This window comes from Motacilla alba, chromosome 1 (genome assembly GCF_015832195.1).
Source record: "Motacilla alba alba isolate MOTALB_02 chromosome 1, Motacilla_alba_V1.0_pri, whole genome shotgun sequence".
NCBI classification, from domain to species: domain Eukaryota; kingdom Metazoa; phylum Chordata; class Aves; order Passeriformes; family Motacillidae; genus Motacilla; species Motacilla alba.
In genome coordinates this window covers 31,247,044-31,268,924 of record NC_052016.1, presented here as the reverse complement: position 1 = coordinate 31,268,924, position 21,881 = coordinate 31,247,044, and the positions used below count along the sequence as shown (strand labels likewise).

The window sequence follows — 21,881 nt, the reverse complement described above, 5'->3', positions numbered from 1 at the left end:
TCAAAGCCTGTAGGGGCACTTTCACCATCCCCAGCCAGTCTAAAGATGGTACTCTCACCCCTTGAACATGATGGGTATGAGGGCTTTCTACAGCACCTCTCCCTCCTACCACTCTCACCCACAAAGAGCTTAACCTGCAAAGCTGCAGGCAGGAGAGATGATCCAGGAAGCTCAAATCCCAACACATAATTTTGAAGTAAATTCTTAAAAATAGGTAGATAACCTCTGCTCTCCACAGGATCTCCTCTTTTCCTTGCCCACACACAAGGCAGCTGGTGGCCACTCTGAATTGTGGGTGCATAAAGAGGAAGGACACTTTGTCTCCTCCTGCTAGGGCCACAGGTCATACCTGCAGTGAAGGGAAAACTCAGCCCTGCTGCTGAGCTTCCTGCAAGCCCCATTTGCTGTGCCAGAGTGGGTGGTGGGCACAATCCAACCTCAAGAGAGAAGATCCACTGGCCTCACTCATACCCCAGTGACTACAGTCTGAGGAGAACTGTACCTCAGAAGACTTGATCTCAGACCTCAAGGGAAGCCACATCACAGAGATGCGGCAGGGTTTCTAGCCATGGCCTGGCTATTCGTGCTGTGCCTACTGTCAGTGGTCCCTGGAGAAGGATGCTTCCCAATATTAGTCTCCTTTCCAACTTCCTCCTCGCTTACCCGCACTCCTTCATCTCAGGTTTAAGGTAGTTTATTTAAAGATACATATTTTTTAAACCTCTTCCTTCTTAAAATCATATCTGCCTTGATAGTTTTTTTTCAACTGTTTGTTCTTTTGTTTTTGCTTTTTTTTTAAGCGACAACTTTCTGTCTGCTGGGCAAGCAGCTCCGGCCAAGGCATCTCCCCGCGCTCGGCCGCAGCACCAGCGCCCCGGGCTCCCAGCTCCCCGCTTCGCCTCCAGGCAGGAGCAGCTCCATCCCTCAGCAAAGCACGCCCTTGCTGCGGACCCCGCCGCCAAACTTCGCCCAGACGCCTTCCGCCGCGCCCCTTTGGCAGAAGGGCAACCTCTCGGGCCCCTGAGGAGAGCACCAGGAGCGCAGCCCGGGCCCCGCTGCCCCCTCGCCGGGCACCGCGGGGTCCTGGGGCAGGGGGCGGGCGGGAGGAGGTGGCCAGCCCGGTCCCGCCCCGCGGCTCCGCGCCGGGAAGGCGGCGGGAGGCAGCGGGTCGGGCCGGGAGTCAACGGGACCGGGGACCAGGACCGAGTTCTGCTCGGCGGCGGCACGGCCCGACGGGCCGGGGGTAAGTCCTGATTGCTGCCTCCCGCTCCCCCCCCGCCCGGTGCCGGCAGTCCCTTTTCCCGCAGCTCTGCGCCTCCCTCCCTGCCCGGTTTTCCCTAGCCCCCGGCCTCCCGCGGCATCGCCGGGGCACACGGCAGCCGGGCCCGGGGGCACCACGGGGAGCGGCGCAGCTCCCGCTGCTCCTCGGGTGCGGGAGCAGCGGAACAGCGGGAGCGGAGCAGCACCCGCAGCTGGAGACGAACCCAAAGCCACCGCCACACCTGGACCCCACAACCCTTTCCCTCACCTGGACCTGCCATGCGGGCCGGGACAGGCACCCGGACCGCTCCGAAGGGGAGACCCACGGGAAGAGCGTCCCTTTCCCCCCGCTTTCCCCTCCCCCTGCTCTTCCCCACGGCTGCGACCCTTGTCCCCATGGCAGTTTGTCACCCCTTTAGCCGGGGTAGTGGGTGTCCTGCCACCCCTCTTTGAGGGTATCCAGGTACACTGGTACGTGCCTGGATTGGCAGCACCTTGGCCTGGTGTGGAGTGAGCAGGACTGGGTGGTTGGGGTTGGGGGGGGTGTGTTGAGCAAAGTCCAGGGATGAGGGATCTTTCAGGGCTGGGAGGGATCTTGGCAGGGAAGACTGACTGGGGTGAGAGTCAGAAATAGTGCTCATGAATATAAGAAACAGAAGACAAGACGGGAAACCCACAGCCAAACTGTGTGTTGAGATGCCTTACGCCTTCTGGTTATGTATATTATTGGTGATGTTTTGTTCATTCCCTGTTCTGGCCTTGCTTATCACCTAGGCAGCTCTTTTTTCCAGCACTACAGTACCAGCCTTTCCTGGCTCCAGATAATACAGAATTCCCAGAGTGGGAACTGTGTCTGTGCAAGGGACACAGTAAAATGAATCCTGTCTTTGGGTGGCTGCAGCTCAACTGTTTTATGAACAGTCCTGGACCCAGCAGCAGCACTCATGCTACAAGAGATCTTCGTGATCCAGTGGAAAGTTTAACTTCTTTGTCAGGGTCAGGCAGAAGAAAGATAGAGGAGGCAAGCACAAGCCTTAAGAGATTGTTTCACTCCTGTTCTGAGTGATCTGTGTTCACTCAGAAGACATGGGGAAGTTCAGTTTCCATCTTATTCAATCCTTGTCCTCTCCCAGTTACAAAGCATCAGGGGAGAGTCGCAACAGTTTTAGGGATGAGTATATTCCAAGGGCCTGGAGCAATTTATACCCATTGCACAGCTGTGCATCACAGATGCTGCTGTTCAAGGGGTGAGGTGAAACAGAGTAATATTTATACTACTGGTATTGCAATGTTTTGTCCTTGCTTTTCATACCTGTCATACTGATGATGAGTTCAGCAACAGGAGCAGTAGGAAAGGAAAAAGAAGATACAAGCCATTAAATGTCATGGAACAACCTCGGTACAGCAGCTTTCATATTTCTGGAAAAAGATCCTCCTCTTAAATCAAGGAAGGGTAGGTTACTGAGAAAAGACTTGAATCTGTTGTAAGAAAAAGAAATGCGGAGCACTCTGCAAGCATCTTCCCATTATTTCATCCCAAACATCAAGCTGGTTTGCTTTTTAGCACAGGAAGCATATCTTCTGTCCAGGCATGGAAAACACAGAGCACCCTATGGATGGAATGGGAAGAGCACCAGCAGTCAACCCTTTACAAGGCAGGCAGGGCTTGGGACATGCTGCAGGAAAGGAGGAATTCTGCAGGTGGTGCTTGCTGCCAGGCTGCCAAGCACTTTAATGTGTGAAGTTATTGAAGACATTTTTTGATAAGAGAAAGAAGAGGATACTTCCCAGAAGAAAAGATACAAGTTCCAAATTTTGGCCAAGTCCTAGTATGTTTGGGCAGCTGTTCTGGGTCTTGTTCATCATTTCAAATTGTTGTCTTTCAGGCTGCACTCTTGCCCAGCTGACTTGTACTGTGGTGTGACTTTGGTGCTTCTCAAAACCATTGCCCACTTTTCAAACAGCTGCATTGGTAGGTAAGATCCACCTTTCACATGCACACAGGAGGTGAAGTCTTGCATTCTTCTCTTGGTTTAGATTCAGTGAAGAACAGAACAGGCCAAGCAAGTCTTTAAGCAACGCTCTGCCTGTATATGAGCAGAAAAAATACCTTTCTGATTGGCTTGAAGGAGAATTCATACAGAAAGTATAAAAATCATACCAATACCCACAGGGGGTACTGTTTTCCACAGTCATTGCAGAGCTCTGATTTTCTGTCCTTTCTTTCTCTTTGCAGTGGCAGCCCCATGGCCCTCTTCACCAGAGCGGGCAGCCATTTTAACGCAACAGACCCCATTCCCTGTGGGGCAAACAGCACCACAGAGCCTGAGCTGCCCCAGTCACACGCCTACTATGCCCTCTGCTACTGCATCCTGATTCTGGCCATCATCTTTGGGAACGTGCTGGTCTGCTTGGCTGTGCTGAGGGAACGCACCTTGCAAACCACAACCAACTACCTTGTGGTGAGTCTGGCAGTGGCAGATTTGCTGGTGGCTACTTTGGTGATGCCATGGATGGTGTACTTGGAGGTGAGTACCTCTCAGGAATGATCAGCAGAATTTAACCACACCACTGCATGCGTGTTCCTAATGAAGGCGGTAGCAACGTTTAGACTGACCCGTGTGGAACAGCCCTGGAGCTGTCCTGCAGGCTGTGTACTGCTTGGGTGTGCTACATGGCATTATTAAAAAAAAAAGGTATAAGAGTGTGTGTGTGTGTGTGTGTGGGAAGCCATCCCAGCAAGATAGAATTAGACTCTTCAGTTTGATTGCAACTAAAAAATATTAAAAGTCAAGTTTTATTTCAGCCTGGAATAGTCTATCAGCTCAAGTGCATTCCAATCCTTAATGAAATCACATTATGCTTTGCTTTAGAAAATACTTGGCACTCACTCTTGCTGTGGACAGGGTGGGACTGAGGCACATCTGTGGAGCAGCCTCTGCCCCATACAATGCCTTGGTCATGATTTGTGAGCACAACATTAGGTCCATTTCCTAGTTGTGTTTGTAGACCCATTCAAGACTAATTTCCATCTGTGGAGCTTGGATAATCAAAGCAGCTGCTGCAAAAGTCATCCAAACAACAAAGAAAAGAACTCATATACATCCCAAACCAAAACTACCAATCCTAGCATTACACAGGACTTCCTATAGAACTGGGCTGTAGGACTCCAGCAAGACTAAGATTTAAAAAACAGTCCAGAAACCCCCAAAGTTTTTTCAATATTTGCTGCTGTTTATGGATCAGTGATGCCATCAATGAAGCAGAAATGGCATCATGCTTCTATACACCATGAGCTTGGAAATTGCCAAAATACCATTCAGTCCCTAAAACTCTGTAGAATACCTATTCATCTACTGAAGGTTTGCCAAACCAGACTTCAGAACTGGCCCTTATTTATGGAGAAGCTTAAGGTGGATGAATGCCTCAGATTTAAATGCTGCTTGTGAAGTTTGTGCTTTACACTCAATTTTTAGAGTCATCAGTGTTCATGAAATATGTTATTTTATCAGTCATGCAAACCAGAACTGTCTCTTTCTGAGAAATCTTTTAGGAAGGCTGTGACAAAGCAGCAACAGGAACATTTTATAGCCTCAAAATCTAATCTCCTCTTAAGGAGGTTTCTGGCACAGAAGTGCTATTCAGCAGTGTGTCTAGCAGTCTTTTTGGGGGCCAACATGTAGGTCTGACACACCAATACTGCTGCCCTCTTCTTTACTGATCCCTGTGCTGTGGCTGCTGAAGCTCACCAAGTTTTCCAGGACAGTGGCATCAGGGTATCCCCCCCACTGGAGTTTGAGGGCATTAAACACCATCATGCCATGTAGTCATTGCGTGTAGATGGAGGAGGACATGCAGAAGCATGGCTGGGAACACCCTCCTCAGTCTTCTCACAACATCCAGTTCTATCTCCAAAGGGGCAGAAAGCTTCAGGAGAATGTTGTCACAGAGATCTAATCTGCTGAGACTGTGTGGGAGTCACACTGTCTCCTCATCTTGTCTCACACAGTAGCAGGAGACCTAAGCTGCTCTGTGAGCTCCAGGAGCTGTACTGGACTGGTGTCAGAGGGAGGACAGAGCTGAGTTACTGCAGCTCAGCAGTCCTGACCACACGAGTGCTCTCTGTACTCCCACTGTGCAAACCCATGAGCAGCCATCTCACGGCTGCAGGAGCTAGCAGCAGCCCCAAGCATCAGCTCTCAAGCACAAAACCCTTCAGGGAGCCTGCTCAGATGCACCACTACTTTCATGCCTGCCATTTCCTGGTGCAGCTTGGTTTCCTACTTTCCCATCCATGTGCTCCTCAATGCAGCATCACCATTCGTATCTGAATTGTGGAGATTCGGTTGTTTATTTTAAGAATTCAGGAGAGTGGTGGATAAGCTTAAGTTTAAAAAGTAATCATTGGGCATTCATAAACTGGAAAGCTTCTTATAGAGTCTGGAAGTTAAAAATAATAACACCACAATTCTGTAGATAAAGCAGACTAGTTGTCCAGGAAGATAAGGTGAAAACCTGATCTGAATAGTCTGTAGGGATCTTGAGCATTGTGTTTGATAGAGCCAGGATTTCACCCGGGATACTCTTCTGCTCTTCTGCTGCATAATCACTGAGTGGTAATGAGAGATTGTATCAGCTCATCTCTCTGTGGTTTGCTCTCATCAGCTGTAAGAGATTAATATTTGACCATCCACCTCACCGAGGCAGATGTGAGGATTCATTAAATTAATACCTGGGATATCCTTTGAGATTCCTGGACAAAAAGCACCAGAGGGATAAAGAAGAAGTACCCTGCCAGCACATAAAAACCAGGAATGCAGACTAGCAGGTTCTAGCTGTTGTAGCAAAGATGATTAGAACAGAGCAATAAAAGGAAGAGCAGAAATAGATTTTTAAAAATTTTGAACTAGGCATATAATAAAAAGGCTTCTTTTAATTGTTAAATTCTGGAATAAATTCTGGGTTCGTATACCCCACAGGTAAATATTAACTACTTCACCAACTCCAGCAGAGCCACTCCCCATTTCAGAAGTGGCAGGTGGACTGAGAACAGGTTTTCAGCCCAAATATTTTGATCTATCAAGCATCTTCTTACACGAGCTACAGTCTAGTATGCACGTGGTATGATCTGATAGCGTCATCCTGAGAGGGCTCACTTCTGAGCCATCCCCACCAAAACCTTCTTCAGTTTTAATGGTTCACATTCTTGAGCTCAGCATTTTAACATGCTCAGGACCTTGGAAACTCCCTCAGTTAAGTGCTTGTTCATCTGCTGTGTTAGCAGCAGCTGGCTTTCATGTGAACACCTGCCACTGGCTTGGTGAAATATTCTTCATACTCCACAGCTCACACAGAAACTGCATTGCTTTTTACCTCAAACTGCAGAAACATCCCTTACTGGGTCCCATTGCAAAGGCTTCCAGCAATTTTTAAATATATTTTGAGGTGGTCAAGCAGATCTCAAAATCTGAAACTAAAGTAAAACCAGTGTAGTGTTTCTTTCGGAGCTGAACCCACCTATTAAGGTCCCTAATCTCAGATGGACAGCCTTCAGACTGCATGTCTTGTAGCTCACCTAACTGTGTAGAAAATCTCAATGGTTTTGGTTTGACTTTTCCCCCTTCACTTACTTTTTAATAAGAAAACAAAGGAGCACCACCATTATGAAGAGAACTGGAGAAGAAAGCACAGTTCCCTTCTGCATTCTGCAAGCCAGTTCCCATTTCCCTCCCCTGCATTCATTCAGGGTCAGAGGGTCTAATGGAAGACTGCTTCATTCAATACCTGATTTCTGAAATGTAGCAGCTGGGTCCAGCAGAGAACACTCTAAAGACACAGCTCACCTCAGCAAGTTTCTGTGCCCATGTGTGGGAATGCTGCCACTATCAAAACCATTTTCATTTCTCAGGATTATTTCTTAAACAATTCTCACAGAATGAATTTTGTATTTGTACAAGTGCTTTTCTCTGCAGGGTGCTGCGTCCTTCCTAGGCATCAACACTTGCAGGGTTGGCCCACGGCCTGAGAAGCCAAGCTTACTTGTGGCACCCTCTCCAGTATGGTCTGGGATGGGTATTTTTGAACGGGTTTTGAAAAGCTCCAAGGATGGATCCTGCACAGACTTACCAAGCAACTGGCTCCACTGTCCCTTTAGTCAGGAAAGTAACCTTCATAACCAGTTTGCACCTTTCTTCCAGCTCATTCCTGTTGCCTCTTGTCCTCCCACCACACCACTGCTGTGAAAAACCCAGCTCCATCTTCTTAGCAACTTGCCTTCAGCCTTTTCAATAACCTCCCACTAGGCACCAGAGAGCTGTTAGTCTCCCACCCCTCAAAGCCATCTCTTTTCCAGACTGAAAAAGTCCTGCTCCCTTAGCTGGTCCTCAGAGCTGCCCCGGCCCCTGTGGATTGTTTTGGTGGCTCTCCACTGGACTCAGTCCTGTTTATCAATGTTTTTTCCTCTACTGATGCCTCAAAACCAGGTGCAGTATTCCAGATGTTGTCTAAATATGAGCAGAGAGACCAGAAACTAGTGGCAGTTTCTGACTGCTTCCCAGGACCCAGCTGAAACAGCAGGATCTACAGGGCTGAAGGCTAAAATCCAGGCTCTCTCCCAAGCATGGACTTTCCCCCTTTTTTCTCTCCTACTCCCCCATTCAGCACAGGACTGGGTTTGTTTGCAGCTGAACAAGGAGGCAGCCTGCCCTCCATCTCCTTCAAGGAGTGGGCACTGAGGCAGACCACCTCTCCCAGAATCAGGCTGTCATCCCAACCCCAAGGACAGCAGGGCCACACAGTGCTTGGAACATGCTTGTCAATCAGAAAGGTCGTTGTCAAGAACTTGGTGCCTGCTCCAAAACCCACTTCTCTCCATCGCTAAGACTGGCTGCGGCTGAGCTTTCACAACCACACACTTCAGATTAAAAATGCAAAACAACCAGAACAGCTTGGTAGCAACTCAAGCCCCTTTATCTGAGTAGCCTGTGAGATCTCACTCAGATCTAATAATCAAAATCTGTAACTGAGATAAGAATTCAAATAAGGTTTTTGAGAAGCCTCAGTCTCAGATCTCAGTTTCATACATAAATGCAAAAAATTTGCAGCACTTTTCCAGCTCGCTGCCTGCAAGAGCACTCTGGCAGCTAAGCTGAGAAAGACTTTCAGCCCTTAGATTTTCTCAGATAATCATTAATCAAAGCATAAATACAGTGATAGCAAATTTAAATCAATTTTTCATGCTAGGCCTTGAGTGAAGGGATAGCTGCTGTTTCTTCTCCCTGCCTCCCTCTGCAAGAGCACATAAAGGATTGAAATTTAACTGAGGCTCCTTCTTCACAACCTACTGCTGTGTTATCTTGCACACAACACAGTTGCCTCAGTTTCCCTCTGCACATCACTGTTGAGCTCCTCCAGCTGCTGAGATACTTGGAGGAGAGCAGCTCCTCACACATAACTTGTCAGGACCTGGTGCAGAGCAAGGCTGACAGTTTTGTGTCACTGTTGCAGGTGACCGGAGGTGTCTGGATGTTCAGCCGTATCTGTTGTGATATCTTCGTCACCATGGATGTAATGATGTGCACAGCCAGCATTCTGAACCTCTGTGCCATCAGCATTGACAGGTGAGACACAGCAGCATGCAGGGGGACAGCCTGGATAGGGGGGTCGGCCCTGTGCCCCAGTGGGGCAGGGACAAAGAAGTGGGGTGAGCACAGACAGCATCGGTGTCCTCAGGACAACAAACCCCTGAAGGTCTGTTCCTGCCACTACTGCTGTTAATGTGGCTCTGCTCACATTGTGCAAGAAGAGGTCTGCACTGGAGGGCAGGGAGACACAAGCAATAAAACATACCCAGTAGATGGTCAACCAGATCCTCATGCTTTTTAAAGACAGGAACCATAATTGGTCATCCAACTCCCACTGAGTGTCAAAGAGGGTTTCTCCTTCTGGAGATCTCACTCATGAAGCTTTAACAAGCAAAATCCTGCCATATTCACAGAGAGAGATGAAGATTATTGCTGTGTAATCTCGAGCTTTGCTCTGGTTTTCTGCATTTTAAGACTGAGCCTATTTTAAGCAGTGCTGAGGGCTGGGAGCCAAAACATTGGCACATGTGATCCTACTGGGACCAAGGAATGAGAGAAGGGAAAAATACTGCGTGCTGTACCTTTGTAATGTGCAGTTCAAGGATAATAATGCAAGGCAGCTCTCAGTGCTGCTTTGGTCTGGTGTTCCTCCATGGGAATCTGTATCCCCATTTCAGTTTGGCTCTGTCTGCAAGACACAGCCCCCAGGCTCTCCTAAAGATGAGATTCCTGTGCCTTCCAAATCCTTGCCCTGCTGAGCTGCATCTCCTGGGGCACCCCAGCAACTGAAGGTCCTTGACAACCTGCCCCCGGGCAACCCTCTGCCAGTCAGGCTAACACCAGACCAGGCAGCTGAGACAGAGTTTAGTACTTTATGGTTACTCCAGAGAGTGCTCTTTCATAGCAGTGCCCATATAACTCTAGGTCCTTGAGGGTTAGTGATTTCCTGGGGTTTCTTGATCCATCTGGTAGCCCAAACCTTGTGGCTTCGCATGCTGTGAATTCTGCTGAGCGTTTCTCTGCACTGCTGCCAACTAACTCTGATTTCCTCTGTTCCTCCCCCCAATGCCCCAATTACCATTTCTACAAATTGCTGATCCCATCATCTGATTTTCTCTACTTTCCTCTTCTATTTCTTTACCACATTCACCATCATGTTCCCTGTGCTGCTTTCACTTCTCCTTTTAAAAACCTGGTCCTTTCCCTCCCTCCTTCCTCTGTCTCCTCTTCCCGGAGCTGGTTTGGTCTGCAGATACACCGCAGTGGTGAAACCAGTTCAGTACCAGTACAGCACTGGGCAGAGCTCCTGCAGGAGAGTCTCTCTCATGATTGTGATAGTCTGGATGCTGGCATTTGCAGTGTCATGCCCTCTCCTCTTTGGCTTCAATACTACAGGTAGGTGATATCCTGAACAATAGCACGCAGGAGGGGTTGGCAGTGGAGCTGCCCTGTGTATGTTCAGGTCATTTAACATGGGTCCTGCAGATACGCCAAGTTACAGGAAATTTTAAGGAATTGAAAACCACACTATGAAGGGAGAGAAAAATCCCCGTGTGCTCTTGTCTACAAACTTGCCATTTGCTCGGGCAGACGCTGACTGTCGCTCTAAAGGGCAAATCTGCCTGCTCTACTGCCAAATCAATGCCCATCAAGGTGTCCAGATCTTCAGATTCCCATCACATAATCACTTTGAGCACACAGATCAAAATGTGCAGCACATACAGTACACACACACACACACACACTCTTAATGACATCTTGCCGATATCAACAGGTTCAGAAGCACAGTTTCAACTCTGATACAGAACACATTTCTAAACAGCAAGGATTGCATATTAGCATTGCTTGTTGGAGACCTCCTTCCTATCCAACTGGCTGTCTGCTTCCTTAACTACTCCCTTAAGGGGGGCAAACAATTTGGCCTCCACCTTGGAAGTAGGTTGGTCTTTTTCCTTTCCCTTAACTAGGGCAACACAATCTCCCTGGAGGAAGAGGAGCAGGGGAGCGTTCCTTCCCACTGAGCCACAGGCAGAAGTTTCTGCTCCCCATCCATCCTCTGCAGTGCTTAAGGCATGAAAGGGATGGGAGTGGGAATTTCTGCTGCCCCCCTCTGCCTGGTTCAGACAGATAAGAGTGAATGCACACTTTGCATCTAGACAGCTCAGGAACAGGAGAAAGGGTGGGAATAGACATGAGAGAAGAGAACAGAGCTGTTGGCCAGAAAAGCAGGCAGATGCATGCTGGCTAGTGCTAGATGGCCCTGTGTTGGGTTCATTTTAAGCATCACTTAGGTAATTGGGTAAGCCAGAGCATAATCTGCACTCCATAGACTGCCTTTGCCCCCAGCCACTTTTTGTCTCCCTTTGCCAACACACCAGAGCCTCCTTGTACTAAACTGAAATCAGCTCAGCCACTCATCTCTCTCTTCTCCTCCTCAGGGGATCCCAGTGTCTGTTCCATATCCAACCCTAATTTTGTCATCTACTCCTCTTTGGTGTCCTTCTACCTCCCCTTCATGGTGACCCTGCTGCTCTATGTCCGGATTTACCTCGTGCTCAGACAGAGGCAAAAGAAGCGAACCCTCAGCCGGCAGGGCAGCCAGAACGCCAGCACCAAACCGTGTTATGCACACCAAGTAAGAGCCACATGAACCCAGTAGGACCTGTCAAAAAGGAGAGGAATACATCATCTCTTCTCCCCAAAGGGTTAAAACACAGAACAGAAAGCATAAGGAGGGACATGACATGTTTTCACCCTATCCCTTGCTCATAAACCATATTTGTGGTGCAGAAGCTCCAGTTAAATCCTTTTCAGACCCCAAGAAAGAGGATATTCCCTGTGTATCTCTGCCCTCTAGAAGTGGCAAGTAGAAAAGAGCACAGCCTACTTCAGAATTTCTTCAGAGCAGGGTTTTTTCAGCCATGCATAAGTCTTCATTTTTTGCATAATTTCTTCATTTATTGATTTTAATGTCTTCATTTATTGATTTTTCCTCTAAGAAGCTTCACTCTCAGGGCTTCACAGGCTTTAACATCTGTTATTAAAATAAAAAACCCTCTTCATCTGACAGACTTTAGAGGTCAAAATACTCATGGTGTATGCAACATTTGTTCCACTGACCTTTCTAGATGAAATATCTGCAACCATAGGAACCAGCACAACAGTTTGAAAGGAATTACCTGGTCATGCATATCCACTCCTTTTACCCATTTTTGCACAGTGAAGCTACATTAAAAGCGTGGGGATGCTGAGGGGAGCAGGGCCAACACAAAAATACAGATGGGAGCTTAGCAGAGCAGGTATTCTTGCTCTTACTGTTCTCGTGCTTCTCCTTAGTGGGATGGAGGCAAAGTGTTGTCAACTGCTGGTTAACCCCCAGGTCAGTGCAGAGGACATGGTGCAATGTGAGAGGCAAGTGAGGCTAAGGACAACTCCTACAACTTCCCTCATCATCCTCTGGCCCAATGAGCAGTCTGGATGGTTTCCAGATCCTCTGTGGCATCATCTTTTGCAGGCACATATGGAGAGGAAAGCTTTGCCAAACAGATGCCAAGGCACCTTTTCCCCCTGTCTCTCGCTCAAATGCACAGACCAGGAGATATCTACAAAAAGGAGGTTGCTCGCTGTCTTCAGCTTGCAGCGGTACCGAAGCTTCTGCCACGAGGCATCCCTCACCAAGGCACCAGGGACTACCCAAACCAGCAGGTGGGAAGAGAGGAGGAGGAGCACGAAGCCAGCAGTGGAGGTACGGAGGCTCAGCAATGGTAGAACCATTAGCAGCTTGAGGTTGGCCCAGCAGCAGCCCCGACTGATCCAGCTGCGGGAGAGAAAGGCTACACAAATGCTGGCAATTGTCCTGGGTGAGTGAGAGCCATTCTGCCTGTGGGGTGCAAGGGGTGATGGTTTGGGACTTCCAGGAGCACAGAATCTCCTAATACAATATGGAGACTAAAAAAAGAAATACAAGCTGGGCCTTAGCTTCAGCTGTTACTGTTTCACAAACTCAGGAGAGACAGTAGTGGGACATTTAGGGATCTAGAGTAATGCTCCCAGATGTTGAGAGCCATGTACGTTAGTGTTTTATTTACTATATTTTGTTACCTTGTGTTTAAAATCAGTGGCCAACAAGCCCTACTAGAGGGAGCAACAGCCAATACCTTTGCTTTTCATTTTCCTTTGTTTTACTATTACAAGGCTGGAACAATCCTAAGTTTCCATACATGCAGAACCTCTTAATTCTGATTACAGAAGGGGAAACTGAGGCAAGGAGCTGCAGAGGAACCAGTTCATACAGTTAGGTAGAGAAGCCAGGAGTCTGGTGTGCCTGCGACCTGCTGTGGTCCCCAGATGCACTGCTCCCCCCCATTAACTCAGTAGTAGCATGGAAATAAAGCAGCCCTCATTCTAACTGATTAAAGCAGCTGAGGCTTTGCCTCAAAGTTGTGGCTATTTGCTTTTGTCTGTCATCAGACCACTTCTGAAGCCCCATACATTCACAAAGCTGGTCCCAAGGAACCCAAGTTTTTGTCAAATCCCTCTGTGTCAGGAATAAATGTGGCCTTCAGTGTTTGTGAAATACAGAAACATGGAAATAGTGAGGGGCTAGAGGGAGAGGTCACCAGTGCAGGCCCCTTTCCAAATACTTGCTGCTCTAAACTCACGGATTGTTTTCTGCCTCTCTCTAAACCCAGGGGCATTCATTGTCTGCTGGCTGCCCTTCTTCTTGATTCACATCCTCAATGCCCACTGCCCATCCTGCCACGTGCCTCCAGGGCTTTACAGTGCCAGCACCTGGCTCGGGTACGTCAACAGTGCCCTCAACCCCATCATCTACACAACCTTCAACACTGACTTCCGCAAAGCCTTCCTCAAGATGCTGTGCTGCTGACTGTGGGGCCACAGCGGGCTGCACGGATCTGCAACAGCCCCCTGGGAGGAGAAGAAGACAGGGACGAGCCAGTGAGTCCCTCAGTGCTGGACACAGCCTTGGGTGTGCAGCACATCAGCCACCACAGTGCATCACTCCTGGGAGCTGACAGGCTTGTAGGGCACATGCGACCCAAACGTAGATGGCATCCCTCATCTCTGCTGCCTGCATGCTGGAAATGCATTTGCCCTCGCACAGCTGGAATCTCAGCCTGCAGAAGGCACACAGCAGCCCTAGTAAGAGGACAGAACTTGACTTCTTTGATAAGGATCCTGATCTCTTCAGTCAGGAGCCAAGAGTGAAAATTGGACAAGGAAACTTAGAAAAGGAGCACTGATGGAGAAATAATTTTCCTGTTGTTTCCATCAAAAGGTTTGCCTGTAAAACTGGGTCAGTCTAAGTGCTTAAGAAAATCGCCCTAGTTGCAAATGAAATCTTCCCTTGTGCTGCCAGCTTGTATTTTACTGTTCCTTGCAAGGTAGAGAGGTGGCTGCTCTCCCTCTGGTAGGGTCCCCTCTCCTCCTGACCCAAGGACCAGTAATAGATTGGCCACTACTTAACTACCACACACCCCAGTGATCTACTGGGTCCACCAAGAGAACAAGGCTCTTGTTAGCTGCCGTAGATTCAAACCTGTTTTTTCAGCTGTTTGCATGCACCCTGTCTCAAAACTTGTTCACTTGATCTCCTTGGAACCAGTGTTCACATGTGCTCCTGTCCTGACAGGAGCACTGCTAGATTTGGGGTTTTGTACCACCTGGCTGCTACAATAACTCCAGTTACAGCCCATACCTGGGGGAGGGCTGTTTCACAACATTCATCCCAGTAAGAAGGGATGTTTGCCTTGGGATCTGCCCCAGGACTCTCCCTGACACCCCTTTCCAATACTCTTGTCATCACATATGGCATCTGTATATCCCAGCATCCAGGAGCTGGCCAAATACAGCCTGGCCATGGTCTCCTTTCCTAGCAGTATTTCACAAAGCCATCTCCAGTATTTCCTGGATGAAAAAACCAGACAAGTTCTGATGTACTGTAACCTGGTCTCGTGTCAGAGCATTCTAATGCTCTTCCCCTCATATAGACAAACCTGGCATGGGCCAGAGAGCCTCAGCTTGGTTCTCCCATTTTGCTCCCTTGCTGTACTGGATCAGAGGCTTCAGCTCTCACTGCTAGGACTTGGCTTAGTTGTGCTGTCAGCCATGCTCGTTTGATAGCTTTGGGCATAACTCTGTGTGCTGCTCCTGCCTGTGTCCATGCCACAGCTTCTCCATCTGGTAAGGGCTTCCTTTCGTTCCTAATATGAAGCCAAAGCCATAGTTCTCTGCCTCCAGAGCACGTACCAGAGCTCTAGTTGCTGCTTTGGTTTGTCTGGGTTTTGGGAAGAGGATCTTGTGGAGAGCATGTGTCATTTGCCTGGGCAGGTGCCCTCCATACTGCATTGTAACTGCCTTAACGCAATAAAACACAAGTGTAATTGGAAGTTTTGGTATCTTTGTGATTAATGTACCTCCTTCCATAAGCCTTTTGTCATCTGTAGCCCTCTTAACACTTTCCCTGTAAAAAATTATCATCCACCTGGACACCTGCAAGAAGTCTTTATTATTACTTGCATTTTCCTTGGGAAAGAAATCAAAGGCTGCTTTAAGCACTTCCAGCAGATGAATTCTGGAAATACAGTCACTTAGTTTCCCAGCTACGCCAGGCAGACATGCAGTAGTGTTACTCCATCTGCTCAAAGATGCTGGATAGCATGGGAGGCACTCAGCACACAGGATGGAGGAGGTATGAATCGAGTGAAGCAACTCATGGACAGATTGTCACTCAAGTAATTCTGATTAAGATGCTTCATAACAGAGATCACCAGTCCAGTTGCTTTATATAACAATTGTCAGAAAGAAGGAAATGAAAATAAAGATCTTTTAAAGGATGACTAGGTCCAATTCAAGACCTGGCCTAGCATCTCTCAGGGATCAGTTTGATCTTACTTGAATTTGAACCAGTTCTTCAAGGAGTGATCCCCAGGATGATTCAGGATAGAGGTAAGAACAGGAGGTGTGGCAGAAAACTAAGCAGCATTTTGGTGTCCACACAGCTATAAGGGATGGGGAAAATTCTGTTTCTAAACATATGGTCCTTTCTTTACTAAGATCTGAACTACCAGATCACATAACTGACTAGGGACAAAAGAAATTAAAAAAAAAAAAAAAAGGACAGCACAAAACCCTCACACAATTACAAAAACTCAACTTGGAACCAAAACAATCTCTGTCTCCTCCTCCCTCAAGTGCTGCTTGAGCACCATGCCCAGTTTTCCTCTGTCAATATGAACATAGGTGATCCCATAGAAAATGCCAAGGAACAGAAGCAATTAAAGGCACAAGCAGTTGATGCCTCTCCACCCTCTCTAGCAAGCCAGAGAGATTGCTGAGGACCCCTCCAAGACACACCTTCACTCGTTATTTACAGCAGAGTAATCTGCATTCCCCTTTTCCAGGTGCTCAATGTCTCCTACTAAGCTTAATTTTCTACATTTTCCTCCTTGGTGTTTTGTTTTCCCTGACTCCACAACTGTCTGGGAGAGGTGAGCTGTGACGCTGTGCTCTGCGTTCTGTGAGGACTCATTTACATGCTGATATTCGCATTAGAAGAGCCTTTGGATAATGCAGAAACCACCTCGGAGGGAGCTCGGAGGCAGCCACAGGTGGCTGTGGCATCAGGGCTGGGCAGACGTACAGATGCAGCATGGGGCCCTGCAGGGTGTGCTCACCTCCCTCCTGCCCCACCAGGCAGCTGCAATGGAGCACCTCAGGTCCCCTGTGCTGGAAGACATTTGTAAACGAGAGAACAGCCAGGACGCAGCTCCACCGCGGCTGAGGAGAGTTAAGACCCTTTGGAGATGAACGAGAGCTGGCAACACACACTGGGAAGATCAGCCCTGCTCCCCTACAAGGTACAAGGCAGCCATCCAAGTGCTGCCTGTCTAGACTCATTTACAGCGCACCTGAGAAATGGACTGAAAAACACCGTTTATCCCCTGCATCCGCCAGCTCACAGAGCCATGGGCTGTGGCTCAGCTGCAGGAACTCAGATGAATGAGCCACTGAGCCCACATATCCCACAGTCTGCTATTCCACTTGGGGCTCCCCATTTGTGACAGGTGTGCCAAGTGTTGCAAGTGTTAAACTTTGGGTCTAGGACCAAAAACACGGGTTACCCAAGTTACTAAAATCCTAAATGCTACCAGACACTGAACTGAAGCCACCCAGAGTTAAACCCAAAAGTTACTGAATTTTACACTGCAAAATACAAAGAAACCATAAAACACTCTACCTTGTCAGAGGCACAACAGGCACCAGATCATGCAAAAATCTTTAAGCAGAAGAGTGCAAAGGTCCACGGGGCGGAAGATAAAACAATGTTTCATGAGAAAAAAGCAGATTCCTGGAAAGGCAAGGAATTTATGGAGGAGGTAGGTTTCACCTGCCATCAAAGACCAATGGTCTGCAGGTGACACTGCTCAGTGAGTATTCTGCAGTACCTTGCAGCAGCTGTTGGACATGTTGTTTTAACAGTCCCAGCTGCAGATATTAAAATCCACATTTGCCAAACTACAAGGACAAAGCAAAGCCTTGCAGAAAAATTTCACTTCTCCAGGTAACCCTCCTTAGGTCTCTTAGGGGCTGGCCTGGCCGGGCCAGATACTCAGCTAAGCTTAGCTGGACTCCACTGTGGGGCTAAGCACAGGGAGCTTCTCCCTTGGAAGAGAAGGGAGTGCACCTGGAGTCTGCTTCTCTGAGGGGGATTGGAGTGGCAGGGGGTTCTCTGGTCCCAGCTGGGGCCAGCACAACCTGCTCAGGATGGCAGCTCCCCTGAAAGACAGAGCTTGGCTGCAACTTATTGCTGTTTCTGATATTTTCCGAAGAACGTCTAATCAATGCCAGCATTTCAAGGCAGGATCAACAGCCTGCAGGCTGCTGATATGGTGACACTCGGAAAACTACAAAGAGGAATTGTGGACAACCCAGAGGACAGCAGTAGCAATCTGATTAGTTTCAGCTAAGTGTGTGATGATTTGGTCACAAAGTGACAGATCCTGGCTGTCAAATACACCTGCAAATACACCTGGCTCATCTAAGAAGAATGGGCTCATCAGTTCTTTCTCTAACCAATGCAAGTATCCCAAATCTGCATGAACCTTTGAATGAGCCACTGAAGTGAGTTTTTCCTTATCTAATGATAATAATTAATTCTTATGACATAACAACGTCATCTCCTGGCAGTATTTTGCCACCTGACCTTCTGCCTTATGAGCAAAGGAAGGCTCACAAGACTGCAGGAATTTCAAGGTATAAGGGATTCAAAACTATACTTCTTCAAAGTCAGCATCAGCTGCTATGTACCTCTTGCTGAATGACATTGAACAGGATGTAGAAGATGCATCCCAGACAAATGCTGCCTTTCAATCTCCTGATCCAGTTATTCTCTGTTACTCCCCAGATAGTCAATCTTAAGACATAACAGTGACCTTTCTTGTTATGCCTTCCTGACATCACTCATGCCACCTTTCCTTGGCTCCTTACTGCCTCAAGTGTCAGATCAGGAGCCTACCAGCTCTGATGCCAACCACACCTTTCTTCAAAAGGGATACATTTTCTCTGAGGCCCAGGCCAGGAATTCTCCTGAGCTTCCTTCGTGATTCTGGGAGTGAATCTCTTCCTACCAGACACTGGTGTCATCCCTGAATGCCTCTGGAAATGTGAGGCAAAGAAAATCCCTGGGGCCAAAGAAGAAAATGAACATAATTAAAAATTAATTTCAGTATAATGATTTAAGCATCTCAGTGAAACAAGCATCGGGCTTGTTTTATCTTTGGTGATGTGGGGAAGACCTTTCTGGCTTCCTGCCCTGGGGACTCCTGTCAGTTTTAATAAGTTTTACTGCACAGCTGTGAGCATGGCAAATTGAATAGCCCAAATAAAGACAACTTTTCACCAGACAGAAGCACAAATACTGAGGGAATCACATTTCTTTCTGCCATTCCATGTCATGGCAGAAGGGCTGTGGTACTGGTGGACTGCTCACCTTGCTCTGCCTCAGGTGAGAGGCAGCAGCACTTCTGTGTCTCTGTGGGGGTGAGGTCAAGGGACGTGAGCAGAGGGTTGATGCTACAGGACTCCCTTGAATATTGGTGATGGCACTGGCTGTGGGCAACAGGGGAGCCAGGTACCAGAGTTGAGTCCAGCACTAAGTACCTCTGTCAGCCTCAGCTCTGAAGGCTACTAGCATTACTCTGTGGCCTTTTGCCTTTTTGCAGCCATTGCTGACTTCCCTGAACCACAACAGAGTGCTTCTTCCTCCTCAAGATGTGCACTAAACAAGGCATGGAAAAAGGCACGTGCCAGTGGCTTTTGCAACTTGATGTTGGCATTGCTACCCACGGACATACTGCACAGCTCCCACTCCTTTTTTTTGCTTGCCTTGCCAAATCCTAATCATCCTGTTTGCCTATGTTCCTTCCTCCCAGATGCTCCATCTCCTGTTCCTTTCTTGAAGAGGCTGCATCTCTTTAAAGGCTTCGGCTTCCTGCCAGTCTGTTCTCTCATCCCAGTTCCCTCAGCTTTGTCTGAGGAAAGCATCTGGCTTTCCTGAGGGCTGGTTTCTTTAGCGGTTTTTCAGCACATAGTACCACTGATGTTGGCATTATTTTGTAGATGGTTCCATTCTGGCCCAGCAAGGGCAGTATAAAAAAGCTCAAGACAGATTTGTAGCCTCTGCTGACTTCCTGCAAGATGCTGGCTGCATCAATACCTCCCCTGATTACCTCATCAAAAGGCAAACCAGATGTTCTCCTGTGGAAGGAGGGAGCAGTCAGCACAAAGCATTTCTACAAAGCCACCTTCTTGTCATGCATTGCAACACATCCACCAGCTCAGAAAGGCAGCTAGCTCAAGAGCATAAGGTGTCACACATAGAGCACAGCAATGGGTCCAGGAACTCTGGCCAAAGGACCTTGGAACTCTCCTTTCTTTGTGAAAGTCTGCACTGGGCCATTGCATATAAGGGCCATAGTTTTTTGGTCTTTTCTCGATCAGCACCCTGCAAATCAATCAACTCTGTGTATGGGAAGTAAGATACATCTTGTCCTGCAGAGCCTCTGGTATGAACCACTGTCATTGCCTCTCCCAGTGCACTGGCCTCTCCCTTGAGCAGGGAAATGCTTTACACAGTAGCAGAAGCATAGGGAAGACAGAAGGCTGGTTAATCCTGAGCTGTCTGGCAGATCCAAATGCCTTTATTTATAATTATTTTACCTTTGGTCCTCACTAAACAGATTCCTAGATTTTCAGGCTTTAGAAGCTTGAAATAATCCTGGTTAACCACCTAACCCCTTCTCATCCAAAACTGCTTCACGAAGAGCTCTGCAAGATGTCCATATACACAAATAGCTGAGAACAGAGCAGGCTTTCTCCAAAGATTTTGTAATGATGGGCAGTAAGCAAGGCCAGGAGCTGAAGGAGCTCTGTCAGCATGACAGAGCATCCCACTGTGTTGGACCTTCACATGACTAATGTAATTGAAACATACAGACAACAGATGTAGACTTAACCAAGCAGTTCATAATCATCTCATTGTGAGGCAGGAAAGGAGTTGCTTTTCCAAGTCAATATCTTCCCAGGGAGGAGACCGTGTACTGTGACAGACACCGTTCACATTAGCAACATCAACAGGGAAGCAAGAACATTTTGCTGCACCATTTTTGTGCCAGGACCAATTTTACCAGTCTAGATCCAACTTCTTGAAGTGACTTAAATTAATTCTCTTTTTGTTTGAGAAGTCCTATTTTGCCTACAGAATGTGCATAAGAAAGGATGGTAATGTGCTTGAACATCTTTAAGGAGTGCTACATTACCAGAAAAAGATGAGGTCCCTAGCGAATTATGTAGATCACTCCAGAGTACTACAAATAAACCATTAAACTGGCCTGCACCACCATCTGTTTCATGCTTGCCTTCCACATCACAGAGGAAACAGCTCTGACATTACTGAGAGAACGGTTTAAACATTTTATTGGAGCCCTTTGTCTGCCACCTCAGGTTGCGAATCAAAAACCAACAGGGTTTGGGATGAAGAAAAAATAAAGCTACTCAATGCTTAAAAGCACCTCTGAAACACACTTGGAACTAAATTTTCTATGCACAAAAATCCCATGATCTGAAAACCCGCTGGACCTTATAGATGTAGAAATAAATTGAACACCCTGCTGGAACATTTCCAGTCTTGGACAGCTCCTGTGATCCTGCAGAGCCATAGAGGAGCAGACCTAGAAACTGTCAAGAGAAGGCTGGATGTACACTGTGTGTGTCTTGGACTCTGTCCCAGTGATTTACAGGATGGGGTGGATAAACAGTGGCAGGGGGAGAAATTACAATCCTGAGGGAAAGAAGACTTTTTTGTAATAAGACAATTTGATTTTTTTTTCTTAATACACTTCAAAGCATACCTTTGAAAATGCTACATTAAAATAGCTCTGGAAGGAGGAAGTTACTGAGCAGAATACTGATGAAGTGGTCAGAAAGACATAGGCCTTAATATGAGGCCCTGACAGTTATTCTCATCAGCGTGAAAGGTTTTGCTTTATTAAGGGGAAGATTACACTAAAGGTTGCTAAGGAAAAGATATTCAAAGGCCTAATATTTTTTTAACACACGATCTCTTTTGTATTCTGTTCTGCTCTTTTATATTCTGCCCTTTGGGGATGGATGGCAGTCAAGGATGTTTTTGCAGTCTTCTGTGCTTAGTGAAGTTAATTTAGCACAGACATTTTTCCACTCCTTATTAATTTCAATTTTCACTTCTCCATGGAAAGTTTAGCTTTCTTCATGCAGTTTTCATCCCCATATTAGGGCAAGAATTCTGGTTTTGAAAGAAATTAAGATCTCTGCCTGGAAATAAATTTTAAAACTTTCCAAGTTAGCATGAAAAATGTTGCTGATTTTTTACAGTGTGAACTAAGAGGACTGATATGTTGAGAAGTTGTATACATACAACACATCAAGATGGTTTCAGAGTTAGTGATGTTTGCGTTTGTTAGATACTGAATGATGTAG

The 21,881-nt window shown here is 47.3% G+C and overlaps 1 protein-coding gene across 4 annotated transcripts; it reads left to right on the top strand.

The window, feature by feature from the left end:
* The first annotated feature begins 979 nt into the window (after positions 1 to 979).
* On the top strand, positions 980 to 15,528 carry DRD3 (dopamine receptor D3). 4 transcript variants are annotated; one of them, XM_038156052.1, is made up of 8 exons: positions 980 to 1,243; positions 3,147 to 3,232; positions 3,497 to 3,788; positions 8,767 to 8,879; positions 10,096 to 10,238; positions 11,282 to 11,478; positions 12,358 to 12,703; positions 13,535 to 15,528. In XM_038156052.1, exons 3-8 carry the CDS (start codon positions 3,507 to 3,509, stop codon positions 13,729 to 13,731), a joined length of 1,278 nt encoding a protein of 425 aa, XP_038011980.1. In that variant the 5' UTR covers positions 980 to 1,243; positions 3,147 to 3,232; positions 3,497 to 3,506; the 3' UTR covers positions 13,732 to 15,528. The 4 variants fall into 4 exon arrangements, with proteins under 4 accessions (XP_038011980.1, XP_038011997.1, XP_038011969.1 ...); XM_038156069.1 differs by having other exon boundaries at positions 3,147 to 3,236; positions 3,497 to 3,722; XM_038156041.1 differs by having other exon boundaries at positions 3,147 to 3,236.
* Positions 15,529 to 21,881: the final 6,353 nt, after the last annotated feature.

Bases quoted from the DNA above. Each gene is read 5' to 3' on its own strand.
- DRD3 (XM_038156062.1), top strand. From the start codon at position 3,507: ATGGCCCTCTTCACCAGAGCGGGCAGCCATTTTAACGCAACAGACCCC. The intron at 8,880-10,095 runs GTGAGACACAGC...TTTGGTCTGCAG, and splicing joins TGTGCCATCAGCATTGACAG to ATACACCGCAGTGGTGAAAC. The intron at 11,479-12,357 runs GTAAGAGCCACA...CATCTTTTGCAG, and splicing joins AACCGTGTTATGCACACCAA to GCACATATGGAGAGGAAAGC.